General features: G+C 44.9%; 1 protein-coding gene across 3 annotated transcripts in view; it reads right to left on the minus strand.

Annotated features, from left to right (window-relative positions):
• The window catches only part of SHB (SH2 domain containing adaptor protein B), a 79114-nt gene that overhangs the window by 51322 nt on the left and 5429 nt on the right, over positions 1-22363 (minus strand). For all 3 annotated transcript variants that reach the window (XR_014319400.1, XM_082784021.1, XM_082784022.1), the window contains exon 2: positions 5748-5865. Coding sequence is in view for 2 of the 3 variants with exons in the window: in XM_082784021.1 (XP_082640147.1) it covers positions 5748-5865 (118 nt within the window). In the remaining variant the exon portion in view is untranslated. The remainder of the gene's footprint in view (positions 1-5747; positions 5866-22363) is intronic.

The following is a 22363-nucleotide window of genomic DNA, read 5'->3' on the forward strand; positions in this document are numbered from 1 at the left end:
AGACCAAGACTGGAAGGGAAGCATGGGGAGGCAAAAGAGGATGCTCTTTTAGGATAAGGATATATTTACATTTACTCAGCTGCACAGAGTAGAGAAATTTAGTGTTTTGTTGTTGTTGTCATTGTTATTGTTTTTTTTTTTTTTCCTCCATACATTTGTAAGATTGTATGCACTAACCAGAGCAGCAAGCAGCACTATAATTTTAAACATTAGGAAGAATGCTTTAAATCATTTCAGGCGGGGGAGACAGAGTTAAATATAGAGAAATGCTATTCATTTTATGTACAGCTGGTCTCCACCCCCAGTTATGCATCCAGTTTTAGCAACCACAACACATCACAGTCCCTCCCAGCACAAGAAATGAGACCCCACACATTCCGCCCTTATCTCCCTGCAGTCACCAACAGGGTGCGAAGTATCCCCAGTGGCCACTGGAAAGGAACCTGAAGTGATGCAGTTTCACAGCATATGCCAGATCTGTCGCTCTGCTCTGAGAGGAGGTGAGGACTCACGCTGAAGCAGCTCCAGCGTTATTTCAGTCGTACCTCAATGTATGCACATCAGAACTAGTGGAAAGGAAGAAGTCCTCCTCTGTATTGCTTCCCATTACACAATAGATGGGGGATTCTTGGGGCATGCCTCCTCCCTGTCATCTGCTTTCCTCTAAGTAACTGCTGAATGAAATCTCTGTCCGAATTTCCAACAAAGCAAGAAACAACTTCAAATAGATTCTGGAGCCCAGGAGGTTTCTCATTAACTTTAGCTCTAGCAAGCTTTAAAGAAGGAGCAGAGCTGCTGAGAACATACGGTCTCCTTTCTGCTGCTGGGCTGCAGGGAGTCCTGCACCACCTCCAGGCCAGCAGCACGTGAGGGCCACGCTCTATAAACACACGTGCTAACACTAGCATCATGCTCCAAAACCTTGGTATGCTCAAGACATGTCAGATATCCCTTTCTTAGCTCAAGGAAGAGCTCTCCAAGATGTTCAGTGCAGTCTTTTACAGAACTGACAAGTAAATAAAGCTATTTTGTTGCTAGCCACAAGCTCACCTCGATCTGCTGTTGAACTTCTTCAAATCTCTGCAAACTAAGAGAAAACACACATCAAGTTTCAAGAATGAAGTTACCTTACACTTCTTCCCACCTCACATGTGAAGAAAAATCTTGCTGTGCTAGAACGACCAACATGTGGTCACACCATTTGCCAAGAGACAATAAATACGTGAGTTTTAGTGAGGAATCCAACATATCGTACGAAGTGGGCTGATGATGGATAAGTTCTCATTTTGGGCCAACATCTAGCCATGACTAGCCAAATGTTAGATCTTCAAACAGAATCTATAAATGGAGCACACACAAATATAGGCACAAGGGAACAAGCTTAAAGTCTTTTCAAAACTATGCCAACTGTCAAGCTTGGTGGCCAAACGCAATGACTCTTAGGTGCTGGCTACAGCTGTTCCTTGTGTTCCAGTACAAGCAGACAGCAAATCTTAAACTGCAGAGCCACTACAGTGCCCAGAGACCACGGGCTGGTTTGCTAGGCTCAGTGACCTTCATTAGGCCAGAAATTTTTGTTCTGAACTTCTCTTGCTCTACATGCTAATGTATCTGGCCGAATATTTATCAACATAATTATCATTACTCCTTTTGCATTATTTGCAACTGTATACTTGGCGCCAGCAAACAACATGCCAGAGGCAACCTGGTAAAGGAAGAATGATTTTACAAGAACTGACTCACCACCAATGTGCCATAGTGACTATTCAGATGAAGTTACATGTCTGTACAAAAAAACAGCCTCTCCAGTTACAAGGGAAACTGACACCCAAGGTCTTCTAAAGTAGGTGCAGGTTCATGGGAATACTGTTTTCCTCACACTCCCAGCATTTCTGCGATAGCCTGCAGCAAGACAGACCTACTGCTCCCAGCATGCCCATGGGGAGCTCCCAGTTAAGACAGATGCACTTGCTCTGGCTAGGCTGCCTGTCATGCGCTTGAGATTCAGCCACAATTCAGGCACAGACTCTTACTGCAGTATCTAGAAAAAAAAAAAAGCAGCAACATGCACAAAGGCATTTGTGCTTCTAGCACTGGCTGCACCCTTTCTGCATCCAAAGCACAAAATCTCCAGGAGTCAGCCACTTAAATTTGCTCACTGCTCTTCTGCTGCATAGCCAGGATGATGTGTACAGAGACAGGATAATAAATACACAGAAAAAAAAAAAAGGAGAGGCAAGAAATTTTCATTTGGAATCCTCTCCAATATCCTTTGCTCTTGTTTAACCTCAAAAAAAGCTCCTGTTGGTGCAGCCTCATATTTATTAAGGTCCCTCTGGATGGAGGCACTTGCTTAGTTTATGTTCACCTGCACAGCTTTGCTGATGGTGAAGATATATCATCAGCTAGGCTGATGCACATGTTGAACACAGGAAAGACGACGAGACAACAGCAATCTCTGTGCCATGAACCAAATGCTCTAAAGCATCTCTGGAAATCTCTTTCAGCTCTTCAAATCAAGGACACACCTTTCTCCTGCTGCAGTCACCCACTCCTGGAGCACGTACACAAGCTGGTCTGATCAATTTGTTTTACACACACCAGGCTTGCATGGGGAAGGACACGTTCCTTTCAGATTTGACAACATCCTGGAGACTTCAGCTTTTCATTTACATCTAGAAGATGACCTACTTAGATGTTCTGGTCTTCAAGGGACATTGGCAGCATGCTGCTGTGCTGATTCAGGACTGACTCGAAGGGACACACATTGATACTTCCACTAATCTCAAGGGTTGATACATCCCACCTACAAGACCTAACGCACCCTGTTCCAGGACAACCATGCAACTAACTTCATGTAGGAAATGCATCAAGGACAGAATGGCACTCCTGCCTCCACAGACTCAAACATCTGCCTCTGATTGTCCTGAGAGAGCCTTAAGTAGCCTCTGAAGTTACCCAAACAGAAGAGAGGCACAGCATGTATATTAACCATAGTGTTACGACTGTCTTCTGACGTCTGCTCCCAGCACAGTGCTTGCTACATGAGGGATATCACACGACATGCTACTTCTCAGGGAAGGTGACTATTTTCAGAAATGCCACCCACCAAAACCTGTAGCAGTGTGACATAAGAGGATGGATTTCTCCCTTCCTACCTGAAGCAGATGCATGAAATGGGGACCAGAGCCCTAAGCAATGGCAGAGGTCCCTGGCCCAGTGCTAGGTGATGCCTAAGAAAGCTGAAGGAAAACAATGTGTACCTTCAAACTTCCAGGCAGGACACAGAGCTGAGGTATTTCTGTGAGCTCGGCCTCTAAGAAATCAAAGCACCAATGTACTGTCTGCTTATGTCAGCTTCCAAACCAATGACAATGCTGCTTCTTCGCTCAGAAAAATAAATAAAATCTACACACACTTTGGGTAAGGTCGCTCCAGATTAGTTTGAGACTTGAACCAACCTCACAATTTAAATAAGCTAATTTTTGTATGAAGGCATATGCCATGTCAGGCACCTGGTACTCAAAAATCATGAGTTGGAGGTAAGAGGCTGCCTTCAAAGCCAAATGACAAATTAAAAAGGGCAACAGATGCAGACTTATCTCATCTCTGTAGCTATCGTTCCTTACCAGACCTTGAAAGGCTGACATCTCCATCTGAGTGATGATCTAAAATTGGATCCTTCTTCAAAGGTAAGTTTTATGAGGTCTGTGGTCCAACACAGAACTCTGTGTTGCCTTGATTTGGCATTTGACTGCAAATATTGCATGTGGTCTGAAGCATCGATTAATTCCTTCTGAGAAGCAGAGATACTTGGAGGAGAAGACTTGACACATGCAGTTGTCAGGAGACAGTGGAAAGGCACCATCCCTTCCAGCTCACATGGCTGTGATACAGTCTTAAAGGACTTTAATGGGGGGAAGAAAATCACCCAGATTTTCTCCAATATACCCATATAAATGAATTTGGGGAACGTTTCCTCCTCTCAGGTACAGGATTACCACAGAAAATAAACAGAGCCTTCTGCATCATTTGACACCCGGCGCAGGCTGATGGGAGTACACTCTCAGATTAGGCCTTTTTTTATTATTATTATTATTTTTATTTTTATTTTTATTTTTATTTTTTACCTCCACTAGCACTGCCTGGGAACAATGGATGACATCCAGAGCAGCCTGGATGTCACGGGCACCACCACCCTGGCTTGGCAGGGTCTCATCCTTTCACTTCTGGAATGTAGTGGCTCAAGCTACCGCTCCTCTGGGGAACTCTCTTAAGCACGAAACATCTCCCAGGTCAGACCCAAGCAATGACACTTGACATGTCAACACAGCTCGCTTTGCCTGTTCTTGTGACGTGTCCCAAAATCACAGCAGAAGGTGGCTCTAGACTGAGACTAATGGAAAAATAAGAATTGAAAGCATGCTTAGGAAAGCAATGGAAATATCATACAACACACTTGGAGAGACAGCCCAGTCATTGCAAGGGAAAAAAAAGATTTTATACTGCTGTTCCAGAGAGAAAAGCCTTTTGAGCTGTTAGCCCAGTAAGTCAGAACTTGGAGTAGCAGCTTTACAAGGAACCCCAGTCACAGTGATGTTATCTTGGGTTGTTTCTTCCTTCATTCCTTTGACTGCAATCTTTCTTCACCTATTTCTTGCTAGGATATGGTATACAGGTATTATGGGCAATGCCAGTATCTTCTTAACAGGTAACTTCTTTCTCTCTACTCCATCTTCTTTTCAGCATCCTTAGAAATCAGCATCTTCTCAGCTATCTGTACTTGTTTTCAGACACGCGTGGTAGCAGCCAGGCCAGGATCTCACTCCATCCAGGATACACAGCATGTCAGACAGTTAGATCACGGACCTCCCTCATACATGGTATCTATACTGGGACATCCAACCCCCACACAGAACAGGCACATGGCAAATATGCAACCACACTTTAAGCACGCTACACACCAGCAACTGGATTCTGAGGGATTTTCTCTGAATGTCTGGCATAGAGGGGACAGACACTTAAAAGTATCAGCCCAGGCCAGCAGATGTGGACGGCTGCCAGGAGATAACAACTTGTTATAAACACGCATTCGTTCTCAGCGTGCTTCTGCCTTTGCCTCAAGTCAAGCCTTTCCTCAAAAAGCCTTTCCAAACCCTTACATAAAGATTGCTTTCGTCCAATCAATGTAACTGCAAATCTGGGAAGACAGTATTTTTCGTGACACTACGTAAAAGACACTTCAAGCCTGACTAAACCAAATTCTACCACAGAGTGCATGGCATCAGATTGACCATTTATTAAAATCATTCACTTCCAGGCTTTTTCATTTCTTAAAAATTACAATCATTTGAGAACTAATTGCTCAGAGCCAAACAATTCTAAGATGAAAACACCAATGCTGGTAAGCAAACAAGATTTAAGTAGCATTCACAGATTGTTCCTCCACACATTAACTATTCTCTCCTGGAAAAAGGATCTTTGCATCCAACAGCCTCGTCTCTCCCTACTGATTAATCTTTCATAAGGGCCCAAAGCCAGAGCTGCCAACTGAAAAGGAAAGCACACAATCAGCAAGGCACTAGAGCGATTTTTACCTCATAATGAGGATAAAAGGAACTGCTGAAGAAATCTGATAAATGCAAAACAGATCTGCACAAATGTATGTACTATTTCTGTTTCACAGCAGTTAATATCCACGTGAACTGCAATGCAATTAAATATCATGTGTAATTTTATTTTCTTACCAGTCATTATTCTCTGGGCTTCATACGGTTCCATATAGCCAGTATTCTCCCCTTTTACCATTTTGTTCAGCTCACTTTTGGCATCAAACGGATCTGAGTAGTCGTCTGCTATCAAGACCTGAAAGACAGGAAAATAACTGTTACTAGAATCTCAAGTCAGACATCTAAACCAGAAGACAGTAATACCCTAGCAGCTAAAACACATTTCACACAGCCGCACCCTATGTCATCTTTGAAGTACAATCTGAGTTCAGAGCACAAAATTGCTAAAGTTCATTGACTATAGGGTGCTGAAATAGAAACGTGCTTGACCCTGCTCATCTCAAGGATCTCACAAAGGCAGGCGCTATGTCAAATGCTTTACCATTAGCTGAAGACATGGAATAATTGGGAAGGACAAATTAGAAAGGTCTCATCACTTAGCACATTCAATCCAGTGCAACTCTCATCACGGAAATTTGCTAATGCTTGGCAAAAAAAAAAGCACACTTTCACTTGCACAAACTCCATCCCCTGTTTTTAGCTTTATGAGACACAACCCGAAGTATTGCTAACAATTTTACCTGCTGATAGGAACCAACCCTTCCTATTACTGATGGGTAGGAGATAATCTTGGTTTCTAAAAGCTAACAAAGGTGCCATAGCAAAGAAAAGATTCCTCATGTGAGAGTTACTGGGCAGCACTGATGTAAGACAGGACAGGCAAAGGAGTCTGAAACAAAGAGAGCAGAGGCAGGCTTCTGTCCCTCAGTACCAGAACCACCTCAGAACCATAAAACAATTCTGTTGGGATGGACCCTGCCTGGTCCTGCACTCAACACAGGGAAAGCCTGAAGGATCCTGCCCTGAATGTCAGGTCTCCTTCTGAGGGATTTTTAAATCACGTCTCTTTCTGTCCCATCATTCACTTTACGCCTTTAAGACCAGCACCAGTGGGACTGACAGCAGACTGCTATTTCAACAGCTCCAATTTTGTTAACAAAGAAGTAGGAGTACGTTGCCAGCTGTAAGACTGAAGCTGCATCTGCTCTGTCTCCCCCTGCCAGAATAGCCCCACCAGACAGAGACAAAAAACACCACTCTCAAGCACATCCCAAAGGGACATTTTAGAAGACGTATTCGTTATCACTGACCACAAAGGCATAAATATCAGAGCAAGGCTTAGCTATCCTACAGTTACAGGTTAACAGCTGGGATACCGAACTGTCTTGGATCGATATTTTAATTAAAAATCGAGGGTGCTTTCCTCCACTCAAAGTTGAAAACGCTTGGAAATTTCGTTTGACGAAACCACCAGACTGACAAGGATAATAGAGGGAGGAAAAAATAGTTCTTTCTTTCTCACAGGGACCAAAATGCTTGTCTCACTGTTGTGAAAAAGAGCTAACCCAAAAGAGAGAAGCCCCCTCCCCCAGCCCCGGCGACATATGCCCAAGCAGCAAATCAACTGCAATGTCAGAGACGTGTCAGCGGCTGCACACACTTAAGACAAAGACAACAATGTGCATCACGCAGCACTAATTTCTCCTCGTCAAAAGGAGAGGTTTATCTCTAAAAGCCCTGCAGCTGAAATGCCCATCCATTTAGGCTTCTGATGCAATGCTGTCAAGAGCTGACGGATGGTAGCACGGGCTCCCTGCTGCTCTCCTATTACAAATGTCAACATGTAATTCTTGACGGTCCTTAGTATAACTATGCTAAAACATGAAACAAAAAACAGTCTTGCATAGACAACTATTTGATATTTCTTCTTCCCCGTTTGCCAAAAATCTAATGGGACGAAAATTACACAGACAAAATGCTGTCAAACAAGATAAAAATCAAGACTGATTTGCTTTAAGCATAATGGAAACGTAGTCAAGAGCTCAGAATATCTAACATGAACACAAAGACTACAGAAACTAACTTGGTATTCAGAAGAGGTTTAACAAAACAAAGCCCGCTTTCTAACAATTCAAAAATTTGTAAGAGGGTTCATATACCCACATTAATTCATTATTATATATATTAAGTTATCCGTGGATTTGTATCAGATCTGACTGCAGCTGGAAATAAACCCTGCTACCATATCCCCTGGTATGCAAACCTCCCTAGTTTGTGCAGGAGTGCAAGTTCCTCTCATTCTGAGGAATAAGAGCGTCAGAAGCACTAAGGAACTGCGTACAGGTCACCATAATTATGTTTTCAGTCAGGTCACCTATCAGCTTTGTCAGATTGAGAAAACCTGCTCCCCAGTATGGCCCCAAAAAACTCCCCTCAAAACCCACAAATGTATCCCCAACCCACTTTTCAGAAGTAAGGCAGGCAGAAATAGCAGTCTGCTTCTCTCTCCTTGAGTTGTCCTTATGCATGTCCGTAGTATGATTAGCTCTACAGCTATCAGCTGTAAGAAAATTTCTCAGGTGACTGTTACAGTTTCCATTTATACTAAAATTTATAAATTCCCGGCCTACGTACAGCAGTCGGCCAATACGAGCATTTGATTTCTTCTATACTCGTTGACAGCTACCAATTCTCTACTTCTTTCCAAAAGAAGCCTTCATTCAAAATGCCATTAAACCTCAAATTAATATGCTTGTCAGTTCTATTATGACACACCCCATGTAAATTTCTAAACTCCTTTCCACAATCCCATTATGGAATATCACCTCTACTATGCAAGTCTTTGTGCCATCTCTACAGAAATGACTTTTACCTTACTAAGTTCATATGCCAAGCCTCTATGCATTATGCTTGTGAAAGCCCATGGTTAAGCAGCAGCCTGGTGTGCTGGGCTGACAACAAGCCCCAGAAGAGAAAACTTCCACTCTGAAACTCACTGACTGTGAATCTCAGTGGCTGAGATCTGAAGGGACTTCTGGAGGTCACCTCTTCCAACCCCTGCTCTAGCAGGGACACCTAGAGCAGGTTGCTCAGCACCACATCCAGATGGCTTTTAGGTTCTCCAAGTAGAGAACTAGAACCTCTATGCTGCACACAGACCACTGAGACAGTACATATTCAGGCAAGTGTCGCTTCACTATGAGAGACACAGACCAGCTGTCCAAGCAGAGGTCAGGTAACCCGTGTGATCCTTATCAAGGCAATGGACAATATCTTTTGATGAAAGGCAAGGTTCTGACTAGAAGAGTTTTCTATGGTACACAGAGCAAACCAGACATTGCTTCACACCAGTAAATATAAATAAATACTCTCTCCTTGTGAACATTCCTGCCAATCTTATCAAGCACCTGCTTACCAGTTTTACAAGCAAGTTCTGTTCACTAGATGATAATCACTAAGCATACCCCTTGCTGTTCAGTGGGGCTCTGCAGATTGTGGTCTGAATCACCTCCACGCCGTAAGAAGATCCCAGAGCACCATGCTGTCTGTCACCTCTCCCTCCATACACATATAGGAGTAGGCCTTTCCATATGCCAAAGTGCCTCCATATTCACCGGGGTTCATTAGCATTTCAGACAAGGATTATAGTGTCAGGAGTTTTTCTACCAACAACCTTACAGGAGCTTCAACCTGCTGGGCAGCTGAACTCAACCATGTTGCTCTCTTACTCCCCTTCCTCAAAGGAAGAAGGTGAGAATATGTGATGGAAAGTGCTTGAGGGTTGGGATTAGGACAGGGAGATCACTCACCAATTACCATCACAGGCAAAACAGACTCAGCATAGGGAGATTATGCTGTTAGTAATAAGCAATAAATTAGACAAGTGAGAAACTAAAAGCAAACCAGACCCACCTTTCCCTGTATTGCTCCAGCACGGGTCCCCCACGGGTGGGGGCAGCTCCCCCCAGACCCCCTGCTCCTGCGTGGGCTCCTCTCCACGGGCTGCAGCTCCAGCCCGGGGCCTGCTCCTGCGGGGGCTCTCCATGGGCCGCAGCCTCCTCCAGGCCACATCCACCTGCTCCACCGGGGCCTCCTCCACCCATGGGGGGGCTGCAGCGTGGAGATCTGCTCCATGTGGGACCCATGGGCTGCAGGGGGACAGCCTGCTCCACCAGGGGCCTCTCCCTGCACAGCCCGCAGGGGAACTGCTGCTGCCTGCCTGCAGCACCTCCTGCCCTCCTGCGGCACTCACCTGGGGGCTGCAGGGCTGGTCCTCATTCATTTCTCATTCCTTTCTCCCAGCTGCTGTTGCCTGGCATTTTTTTTCCCTTTTGTTATATCTGCTCTCCCAGCGGTCCACCCAGCATCACTCCCTGGCTCAGCTCTGGCCAGCAGCAGGTCCCTTTTGGAGCCGTCTGGAGCTGGCTCTGCTCTGACATGGGGCAGCTGCTGGGCTCTGCTCACAGAGGCCACCCCTGCAGCTCCATGACACCAGAACACTTAAGCTCAATACAAACCCATCACCCACTGCCCAGCAAACTGGTCAGCCATTTGTTTTCTGTAGTTCAGAAGCCAATGCCAGCACAGGAGACCCTGGCCTGTGACCTGCATGCACACATCCACATCTCAAGCTAAGCACACTTCCAAGGCAAATGGATAAACTTGTTTGACTGGCTTCTAGAATGGTCCTTCATGTTAGCGACTGACAAATGGAGGACAGGAGAGGGAAGAGAATGGCAGGCATCCATCATCCACCAATAACATGTCTCAGAAGTCTCAAAGAGCCAGGACACTCAGGAGCTAATGCTGTACCTAGACACAGCTAAGTGGAAACACTGAGGAAAGCAGCAGGCTGCACAGCATTCACACACAGCATCTGACCTGACTGGGACATAGTTAACTTTGCTCTCCCCTTTGCTAAATCCAGACACATTTCACATGGGTCCCAGCTGCCAAAAGGAATCACAGCTATCAGGAAACCCCCAGATGGCTGCAGGCAGCCATTCGGATTACAAATGTCTCAATTTGCTGCATTTGCCAGTACTTAAGTTGCATGCTGTTCAGTGGTGAAACTATAAACTACCAAAAAGTTTTGATAGTTCTGCTCTAGATACACAATTAAAAAGCAAGAAAAAGACTGGGAAGTGAAAAGCTCTCCTTATTTTGAGTAGCAATCTAGTTCACTTCAGTCCCACCATTACAGCTTAGTCTACCACCATGCAACAGAAGATGGACATTCCACCTCCTGAAAGCAAACATGCTATGACAGTCAACAAAAAAAATATATGCCAAGCTGCAGCTCCTGTTGTTTGTGTTATCTGCCTCTTTTTGTCAGAAAAGCAGGTGATAAAAGCTTAAAGTGAGTCACCCTACTGGCAATATACAGCTGGCCACATCACTGTCAAATTTCCAGCTTTCCTGAAACACAGCAAGTCTTCAATCCTGTGTAGCTTCTGACAATGGGATACTATTTCCAAGCAAACAAAAAAAAAAACAAACAACAAAAACACAACAACCAAACCACCACAACTAAACAAGAAAACATCCCACCAAACCAAAAGAACACCTTAAGCACAGGTTTAAATTGTTTTCAAAAGTGGTTCTGTGCTACTTAATGTCAAATGGTATTTTATTAAAAATAATTTTGATACAGCAAATATCATGCAAATTAGTTACCCATATTTACAAATAGCTTTTTTTTCTTTTTTTACAAATAGCTTTAGAGGATTCAGTGGCATTACCATTCCTACCATACAGCAGGCCATCACAAAAACATGTAGAAGTAATCTTTCCAGACTTCACCTGCGAGATCTGCAAGTACAAGAACCACCTGCAGCCAAGGACAGAGCCTAGGACAGAGCTAAGAGTCAGGTCATTCTAACTTCTCTTCAGAGTCTGTGTTTCCTAACACAATAAGATCTATTGTGGAGATCAAAGCACACCTGTTGCACTGTGCCACACAACGCTGCTGCTAACATCCGTTACACTTCACCTCAAGTGCCCAAGCCATTCTGCCATTACTCACTACTTCCCATTAGTAAAGATAAGACACTTTAAGCCAGAGTTGTAAAAACTTGGTTTTGGTCATGAACATGATGAGACTCTTCTGAGCAATGTCTGGTGGTTGTAGTTTCACACTGATGGCCAAATAAACCACCACACTGCTCTCACACAATACCCTCCTCAAAGTAAGCCATGGGGGAAAGCAGAGAAAACATGCTGGGGTTAAAAAAAAAATAAAGAAAAAAAAAAGCTTATCGGTTGAGATAAGGATAATTTAGTTAAAGGAAAAGAAAGAAAAAATGAGCAAGGCCATGAGGAAGCAAAGTGAGAAAGAACAATTATTGTCTATTCCCCATCAGCAAGTGATACTCGAACACGTGCCAGGAAGCAATATGCATCAGTGGTTGTTCAGGGGGACAGATGTTCACAATGAGAGCCCCCCCTCTTCATCCTCTTCCCCACCTCTTATTGCTGAGTGTGACACCACACTGTATGGAATATCCCCTTGGTTAGTTTAGGTCAGCTGCCCTGGTGATGTCCCCTCCCAGCTTCTTGCCCACCCCCAGCCTGTTGGCTCTGGGTGGCTGGGGGGAGTCCTGGTGCTGTGCCAGCACTGCTCAGCAATAGACACAGCACTGGAGTGATACCACTGCTGTTCTAGCTACAGGTGCAGAGCACAGCTCTGTATGGGCTTCTGCAAGGTAAGTTAACTCCATCCCAGCCAGGCCCAGTACACGTCTGTTTTGCTACTCCACACCATTCTGCCCTGCAACATGCTCACACTGACCCTACTACTTCAGTGGGGCACCATTTGTCCCAAGGGTTTTAGCTGTGGAAACAAGACACAGGATGATCAAACAGAGGGGTTATGAAGTGCTACTGGAGAGGTGAGCAAAACTGTAACTGTTGGGACTTTGAGCCCACCAGTTTGGGTGGCCAGCCTTCATACCCATACCCTCCATATCTGACCAGCCTCAGCTGGGTCCTCCATCCACACACTGTGCTCACAGCTCCATTTCAGCTCAGGCCGAGGCCTCGGTCTCATCCCGAGCGGTGTTACAGGTACTGCTACCTCCAGCTCTTCCCAACTGGACATGCTGGACATACCCAGGGCCTGATACAACCCTTCGCTGAGTCTGCTGGTCAGCAGACGGTGGAATCTCTTTCTATCACCAGCCTGGCCCTGCATGAGAGGCTACCGCCTGGCCTGTGCCAGGGTTGCTAGAGCAAGAACTTTCTGCTCCACCTTTAAACCAGAGCACACAGCAAAAAACCTTTATAAACCTAAAACCCTCAATAAAAACAAACCCCCTCCACCCTACAGAACAGCATTTCTGTGCACATCTCACAGCAACTGATCCTGAAGCATGTGACTTATTCTGCAGGCATTCCTCTATTTCAACACTTGCTTATTTTCCAGAAACACCAATTTGAGCAGAACAGTTACTATCTCAGTGGCTGGGAAGTCTAACCGAGTTTTTCTGGTGCAAAAAAGCTGCACTTTTGGTCTGAGCACTTGTATGTCCTCACCTTTCTGGAGACAGAAGCGGCTCCTTGTATCAGGAGGCACACGTTACTACTATACATTCTCTGCTGAAATTCAGATTTAATCTAGTAAAGCCATCTTTGCTTTTAAAATGGAAATACTGTTTGGAGCATAACAACTTGGACTCAGAGACACTGGGGACTGGCCCCTCTGTCACTGAAAAGAAAGACCACGCATCTTAACAGTGCAAGCACAATGGAGGAAAATTGGGCTGAGTCACATGAACACATGAACCCTGTCATTACAAGGTCTGTGAAGCCTGTGTTCCAGATACCAAGCAGAAGACAGGCTTCAACATTAAAGCCACCTGGACTGCTGTTTCAGAAACCGCACCAGGATTTGGCTTGGCACAACCCTATCAGTTACTGAGCAATGGGCAGACTGCAAGGTATGTAACTGACACATACTTCACTCTCCTACAGGCTTTTTCCAAACATATGCACACAAACAACAACAACATACAAAAAAAAAAGTTTTGCTTTCAATCATTCAAATGGAGCAAGCTACGTTTCCACTATTCCACAAAATGCTCTTGCATAGTAATCCATCTACATGCAGTTAATCTGATGTCATTCAGCTTTCTTTCCAAGGAAAATGAATCAGTCTTGCCTTTGGAAGAATGGCATATAGGGAAAGAAAACCACAGACAATTTAAAGACAAAATGCAGAAACATAGCCAATGACATCTTAGAAAGAAATTATAAATTTGAATAGGCAAATATCAATCATATGAATCACCTTCCAGAGCCTAACAGAAAGAGATGAAAAACATAAACATGTTTTCAATCATGTAGACCTAGTAATACCTATTGTATGATTAATTTCAAGCAAAAGAAACTCTAAAACATGAATAGAAGTGCACTGATATAAAATTAAATGAAACTTGTATTTGGCCTTCCTAGATCAGAGACATCAACAGGGAACACTCTGAGGAGTTCTCCCACACAGGCACTCTGGTAAAACTCAAAGGCGAAAGAAAATGAGCATGGCTCAATTACCAGGAAAGCTGACAAATTCGTAACAATAGCACCAGCTAAGATGCCAATTAGCAAATACAGAATTGTTTAAGAGGAAAAACTCAAAAGTTAAATACAAGATGAAATCCAGTTTTATCCCTCTACTAGGGTATTAACTAAGATGCAAGCATCGCTATCTTTGTTCCTCTAGAGTCTTAAAAACACCATGTAAGACCTACATACATGCATATTGTTATGCTACACACAAAGGAGTTTTTGCATATGCAAAAACATGAATTGCATATAAAGCCACAGGAAGAAAACAAAGAACAAGCACAAATGCATAATTTTACAGGTATCTATCTAAATAAAATCACATTTCTAAAAGGAACAAGAAAAAAACAACAACAAAAACGAGAACTTGGCATACTGAAGCACAACCCTTCTTTGAACTGAAAGAAGATACAAAAAGCTATCCTGGAAATGGCAAACGTCAGCACAGAGCTGTCTGTTAATTGACTTGCCACTAACAGTGGCTATCCCAGTTATGCACACAGTATTCTGGACAAATCCAAAAGAAACTATGACAAATAGCAATGCTCAGAAAACAAAAGACCTCTCCTGCTAGCTGAACCGTTGGGAGAATTATTATGAAAGACCCTTTTGGGTAGAGATTCATTATTACTTTGTAAGTAAATCTCCCCACAGAAAAAAGACAGGTTGCGTAGCCTTCCTTTCCCAGCTTTTGTGAGTGGCAATTAAATCTACCAATATCACAGACAAGAATGTGCAGCTGCCAGCAAAGATAGGGCAGGAGCTCTCACTTCAAGACGAGCCCTCTGAAGTTGTGTCAGGGAACACCACGGTTTAACACAACTTAACACAGCGCAATGAAAATTCTTCATCCTCTCTGGAAACCTGGTCACAAAAGACCAGTCACTTTGCATTACATGCCGTTTTGGTTTTTTTTGTTTGTTTCTTCTTACAACCCTGAGAAATTTCTGACAAAGCCAAATTTCTCTCCCTGTCCCCAAGGGATCTCCAGGTCTCTCACATCACAAACACGCCCGAGGCAGATATTTCTGTAAACATAGTACTTTCATGTAATGCTTAGGCGCTACACATCAGAAAGGTCTCTGATGACGAAACCCAGATGAAGTTCAGCCTGCATACAGAGGAACTGCCAAGTTTCATCCAGATTTGTTTTCCAAACCAATGAAAACTTGCACTCCTGCTTTCTTCCACGAAACCCCAAATTCCCAAACATGTTCAGGTAATTCTCCCTGTAGTTTCAGTACTGCCTTCTTTCAAAATAAAGTTCAATGGATGTGCATGTTTCCCAAGTCTGTGACCTTTGCATGGCTGAATTCCCACAAGAGCCAGCAGAGGGATCTCCACCATCCTGGTGGCATTAGACCAGGAATAGTAAAAACAGGATTTTGCATATCTCACTAAGGAATCAGAAATTTAGGTCATGATACTAGAGGACTGCTCCACAGATTGTGCTGTGTACAGAGCCTTCCCTTCTACTCCTCAACTTGCATGTTGGAAAGATGTCTCAGGTGTCATTCATAGCTTTGATTTCCAGAGGGGAATGTATTCTTCTCTAAAACGTAACTAAAGCTCGAATTTGGAAAAGTAGCTCTGAATTTTCTGAGACAGGGTGGACTGCTGGTGGAAAAAAAGTACAAAAAAAGTACAAAAACCAGCATTTAATAACAACATTTCAAGGGCTACTCACTCATGCATAAGGCTTCGTTCTCACAAAAGACTGCTGTTTGCAGTTTACAAAGCTCAGGTAAATGCATTAACCTACACCTCACACTGACAGAACCCGACTGCTGACAACCTGAGACAAACCTGAGAGCTCTTTTTGCCTCCCTGTCTCCCTCCCTGTGTGCCCTTGGCTGCCCAGGCAGTGACCGCAGTTCCCTGACACAGAATCAAGGAATGACTTGGGTTGGAAGGGACCTTAGAGACCACCTTGTTCCAACCCCTCTGCCATGGGTGTAGATGCCACCCGCTGGACCAGGCTGCCCATATCCCATGTGTCTGTAGTTCCTGTGTATCCCTACTTCATACAGGGCAACACAGTCCCAAAAACTGCTGCTGAAAGGTTAAAAGGAGTTATACCTGCTTTCCCTTCAGCAGGGAAAGAATCCCTCCTTCAGCCATCCACTCAGCTACTTTAGATTTGAAAATGTACCTTCCAGCACCTGCCAACAGATCCAAAAGTTACAGAAGGATGGATAGATACAGCAGTTAATCAGTATTGTTCCTTCTGCAATATCAGGTTAAAAAAAGATTGTAAGATTTACCTCATGCACTGCTGTTAGCAGAAAGCTTTGTCCCAAAGTTTTCTACACTTCCTGCATGATGCACAACTGCTCCAAAAATCACATCTTGTATCTGTTTCCGTAAGTGTCACAGTAAAGCAATCCATTAATATGGAAACAGTGACACAGCCAGGAAGGCCTGGATGGCAGCCCCTTTGCTATCTATCACCAAAATCCATCATACACTGTTTCAGTTGCCAGGTTTCCTATTACTTACGCTACTTGGACAGCAATGACTGGCATATGCTCAGTGATGGGATACAGTCACAGTGACACAGGGAAGCAAAGAGAAGAAAAGAAACCATATTCCTTGTCAGGGGGTAGTGCTGACCACAGCTCTGTGTGAATGTCTGGGAACCAGGCACCAAGACATTGCTAGATAAGGGCACGTACAAAGATGTTTAGAGACACAAAGTCTCCCCTCCCAGTACTGATCAGTGTCAGGGAACATGGGGAAAAAAGGAGCTTGTAAAGACGTATTTACTTGTACCACTGAAGAAATGCCTATTCTACAACAGCAAGCTGGCCACCACAAGAAGATCAGCTTGTAAAGCAGAAGTTTGCTAGAGAACTCAACAATTAAAAATAAACAGATTCGCCTTTCTCCTTTCTAGACCTTCCTTCTCATTAATCAGGCTAAAAGACATTTACCTAAGTTCCCACACATGTTCTTGCTGTGTCTGCCTTCTCATTCAAAGGTCCCTTAAATCACAAGAAATTGCCTAACCTCATTTTGCCTATAGGTTTCTCCTTCCACATATGCATTACATTAGAGCAGTCCCAATGCTGACACTGCTCACAAGTCTGCCTTAAGCTAGATGCCTAAGTAACTGTAATGCAGACCTCTTTCCTTATCTGAGCAGTTTAAGGGAAGAATGCAGATGATATCTGTGCTGTCACACAACAGTAAGGAAGCTGCATTTATAGTGGCCCAAATGTAGAAACAGTTGTGCAATGCTGCTGTCTCAGTACTTCGGTGTTAACAGGCAGACTTACCCAGCTCAGCTCCTGTACACACCCACGTGAAAACTCAGGGGGCAATCTACAGAAGAAAGCACAATTTTTTCCTTCTTGCTGATCAGCAAGTGTTCAACCCTGCTTTAGTGTCCTCACAATATCATTCTCTCCCACTGACTCACCCAGCCATGCCCAACTGTATACACATGCACTTGATCTGAACAAAGCCCTATTCACTCCTTCTTGCTTTTGCAGAAGAAGGTATGCTTGTACACTTCAGAGACCACGTCAGACTAACTCCGCAATCACCTACCGCAAAGATTCAGCTGCAGAGTGGAAAAGACACTCCAGCTTGACAGAGCTGCACCTTAGATCCTGCACTGCTGTCCTTACAGAAATGCACTGTATTAACATTACAAAAGTCTGTTGGCAGCGCTCAGGCTCCAGGGCAGTTTTTGAACACCAGACTTAAAACAAAAACAAAGGCTTACGTTCTGTGAGATCTCTGAAGACAATTAAAATCAGAGCCAAAGCTCACTGTCCTGCTCTGCTCAAAGCAGGGGTCATGTGAAAGCCAGACCACGCTATTCGTGGTCTTGCCCACACAGCTTCTGAAGTGCTCCAGAGCTGGAAGTCCTGCAGCCTCCTTCTCAGCAATATGTATGCATATAAAACAACAAGCAATAATTATGGCTATATAATACAAACACCATATACTTATGTACACCTATGTACATACATATTATGCAAATATCATAACATTGCGTTCAATATATGTAGCAGGAAAACCTACATTTGAGGCAAAACAAAGGAAGAAGATGAGTGTAATTGGTAGACTCCAGCAGCAGCCTGAGATCAGACAGGAGCTGGGTACACCAGAGGATGTCACTGAGCATGCATTTGGATTCCACTCAGTTATTACAGTCCCCATTAAGACGGAAGACATAAAAGTGCTATATTGATGGACTGCTCTGGACATTTGCCCCAATCCCCGCTTTGCACTCATTCAATTTAGAAGAAAGCCTCACTAAGCAATACGTAGTATCCACCACGTATCTTTTGGTTATGTGTGAAGCTGGAACTTGTAAGGCAATGAACCCGCTGCTGGCACTCTGACTGCTCACCTGCCGCCTTTTGTTCTCCATGCAAACTCCAATACTGCACTATTTTTAGGCAATTTTTTTTTCTTTCACCATCTGATAGCTACATTTAGCTTTATGCAGACTGTGTTACTACCGTTTGAGGTTAACCTGCATACCTCTTCTTTGTCTCCCACATTTATTAGCTTTATCAGTCTGAAGACTAATTAGAGTTGCTGGCTCGACATAAAAACGCAATGTCAAAAGTGTAACCACAGGGACAGGCCTCACAACTACTGTTAATATTATCCATTCCTCCAATACCCACGCTAAGCTAGTGCTTGGTCGCAGAGGCAAGCTAAACTTTTGCAGGGAATGCTTCAGGGCCTCCCCTGTCTGACACAAAGACGTACAGAGACTGGGAGAGCACCAACTGCATCTGCAGCACGCAGCTTTTTCCTTCTGTCCCCATGCTCTGTCAGCTGCTGGAACCAGGTCAAAATCATCACATCAGCAGAGCCATATAAAAGCAATGAGTTTCTTCCCTCTCTCCCCCAGCTGGCTTTCCAGCGTACATCCTCACAGCAATCCCCAGATAGGAAGATTAAGTGGTGAATTTACACAGAATCAGTAAGAGGCAAACCAACTGTGAAACACACAGAGGCAAGCTGCTAAAGGGCAGGCCTGTGCTAGGACCTGGAAGGCTGCTGCAAGGTGATACCCTTCCAGGGACAGCCCTGCAGCCCACCTCACCTCTCAGGGACAGGGCTCTGACCTGCTGAGTCACAGCAGCACCATCCAGCTCCTCTTTCAGCACCAGGGAGGAAGAGGTGTGCCCTCCTGCTTGCTCACAGAAGCCCAGGTGCGTAGCTCCAGGCTATCACCCTGCCAAGAGCATCACAGCCAGCATCCTGCTGCCCGCTGGTCTGCACTCAGCTAGCCCCTTCTGAACGCAGCCTGTTCCAGCCTTGCCTCCAGCTGCCACCACAAACAGCTCCTGTCCCTTTCTACCCTGCCTCCAGCATCAGGAGCACGTGGACTCCTCCAACACAGTAGGTGCTCTAGCTTCAGAGTGGCAGGAGACCCTGAACACGATTTCCCAGCTGCAAAAGAGCCACCCTACAGTGCTATTCCACATCTAGATGATCATACATCTAGATGATCAGCACAGCCTGGGTACATCAAGCCAGCTGCAGCTGCCTTTTACCACAAAGCTTCTCCATACTTTGTGCCAAAGAGCAAACAATCATTCTGTCCACAATTTTCCCAACATTGCAATGATGGTGGCAAACTCTGTATCATCACCTTGCTCCTGCACAGCTCAGGGCTCAATGAATTGCATTACACTGGATGGAAAATCACTCTTCAGTCTGTAAGCCTGTTTCATGGAGCAGACATACCTCAGAGCTCAGTCCACAGAAAACCAGGGAAAAATAACCTTAACACGAACCTCACACCCTGCTGAGCCAGCGTCCCTACATGACAGCTGAAGGACTCAAACTCAAATCCCACCTGGATTTGACGTCTCCCTCCTCTATGCTGCAGATCACAGTCTTGTTCCCCACGCCTCAGCAGCAGTCAGAATGACTTCAGCATCGAGCAGCTGCGTACACCACCAAGCATGCTCAGAGGTACATGTGGTGAGACCCTCTGCTGACCCACCCTGGCAAGGATAAGTGACTTACCCAACTCCAGACAGAAGCAGTAAGTACAGGTTTCCAGCTGTGCCCACTCACAGCGTAATGTGTGCCGTCCAGATGCTCTTTATGGAACGGGATCACCCTGTGTCATTCAAACAGGGTGCATCGACCCGAAACAAGACCTGCTCCAAAAAGCAACATGGCAAGTTCTCTGGGTCAGAATAATTAGGTGGCAGAATTTACTCATGAGCAAAGAGGTCTCACAGCCTCACTATGTGATAAATATTTGGGTTGAGAAACCACTAACTGTAGCTCTTTGGGAGCTGGACCAGAGGGGCTGCCCAGCGCAGGAGAAATCCTGATGTCGTGACACAGAAATGTGAGAACAAATCCAACTCAACAGCACCCATATACACTCCAATACTCTCCATCACCCTTAAAGGCCAGAAACCTTTCAGCTACACCCTTGCACTTCAGTGAACTCAAAATATAAGACTTATCTGTCCACCTTTCAGTACATCAGCACCATGGTGACCAAGAGGCCAATTCAGTCACCCACGGGTCTGCAGAGCACGGTGTTAAACACAGCACCCGGGAGCTGCAGCACACAGCCAGAGAGCTCTCCCCAGCCTCCCCTGTCTGCGCTTCATGACAAGAGTGTGGGAGGGAAAAATGGAAAGCATTTGTCTAATGCCTCGGAGACAACTCGTTCATCCCAGCACCAAATGCAATGAGCGCCCTGGGTCACTTTCCACCTTTCTCCCACAGCCTAGGAGCATTTGACAGTTCACAGTTGCTCTTACGTTGTAGCTTCTGATTCTCAACCATCTTGAAGTAATCTTCAAGTAATTTATCTCTTCCTCCCATTAGGAAAATTTCTTCCAGGATTTAGTGAATCACTCAGCTCATCTTCTTCACTGCTGCTGCGGTCTCAGTAACCTTGCGTTGCTTTTGCCAGAGATGCACGTCTGTCAGAGCTCTCTAGTAAACTTCAAGCTTTATATCAGCTGCAGAGGGTCTTCAATCTTCAGGATGTCCTACAGATCTCTGGCTAGGCGATCATGCCAAGCACTGTGGCTGACCAGCTTATTCCTTTAATGCAGACATGTCAGGGGATGGGAGACAAGAGAGGAACTCTGGAGACTGAGGCAGAGGAATGTCTCTCTAACCTGAAATAGTTAGCCACAGATCACACTGGCCACAGCCAGTTGGAGCAGCGCTTGCTCCTTGAATGGCAGGACATCATCCCAGTCAGCTTAACACTAATCAAGCATTTACTCCTTTCTACACTGTCCTCATTTCAGCTAGGATAGAGATAACTTTCCTCCTAGTAAGTGGTATGGTGCTGCGTTTGGGATTTAGGAGGAGAATAATGCTGACGACATGCTGATGTTTTAGTTGTTGCAGAGCAGTGCTTACACTAACCCAAGGACCTGTCAGCTCCTGGTGCTGCCCTGCCAGGAGGAGGCTGCAGATGCAGCAGGAGCTGGGAGGGGACACGGCTGGGACAGCTGGCCCTGGCTGGCCAGAGGGATGTCCCATGCCATGGGGTGTCATGCTGAACAATTAATATGGGGGATTACACAGAAGAATGGACAAAAATCTGTTTGCTGGAACAATACTGGTTGAAACTAAAGAAGAAAGGTTGTATCTGAGAGGATAAAACTTTATTTAAAGACAGACATACAAAGATCCCTCAGAAAGAAAATAGAGAGACACCACTCTCAGACCACCTGAAGAGAACCCATTGCAATGCAACCTCTCCCTGACAAAGTTCCCACGAGTCCCAGTTACTGAGCTACAACCTCACTATCTCTGCAAGGTTCAGATAGGGAACTACCCACACGGTGTGCAGCACAGCTCCGGGCCGTTCCTATCGCACTCGGTGCATGCCGATCTTTGAAACTACATTTGGCACACTGCTGTGACTCTTCTCTGAAGATTAGACAACGCTGTTGTTTAAAACATGCAAGATTAAAATAGATCTTGAAACGCTTCAGAAGAGCAGAGATCTGCATTCCAGGGGGGCGGTGATCTTTCACACGTGCTCCTCCTGCAGTTCCTCAGCAGCCTTCGGTCCGCAGTCCTAAACAACTGCTGTAGGTGGCTGAAGTCCATCAGTGGTCACTGTCACTCCCACATGTGAAGCCTACGAAACACTTTGGTACTTTGGGGATTGCAGTCACTGGTAATCCGACATCTAGTATTTTTGCAAAGTCACATGGAGAAAATATGAGAACGCAAGCATTACCATTTGACATCAAAGCACAGAATTC

Source organism: Aythya marila, assembly GCF_965140915.1.
Source record: "Aythya marila genome assembly, chromosome: Z".
NCBI lineage: Eukaryota > Metazoa > Chordata > Aves > Anseriformes > Anatidae > Aythya > Aythya marila.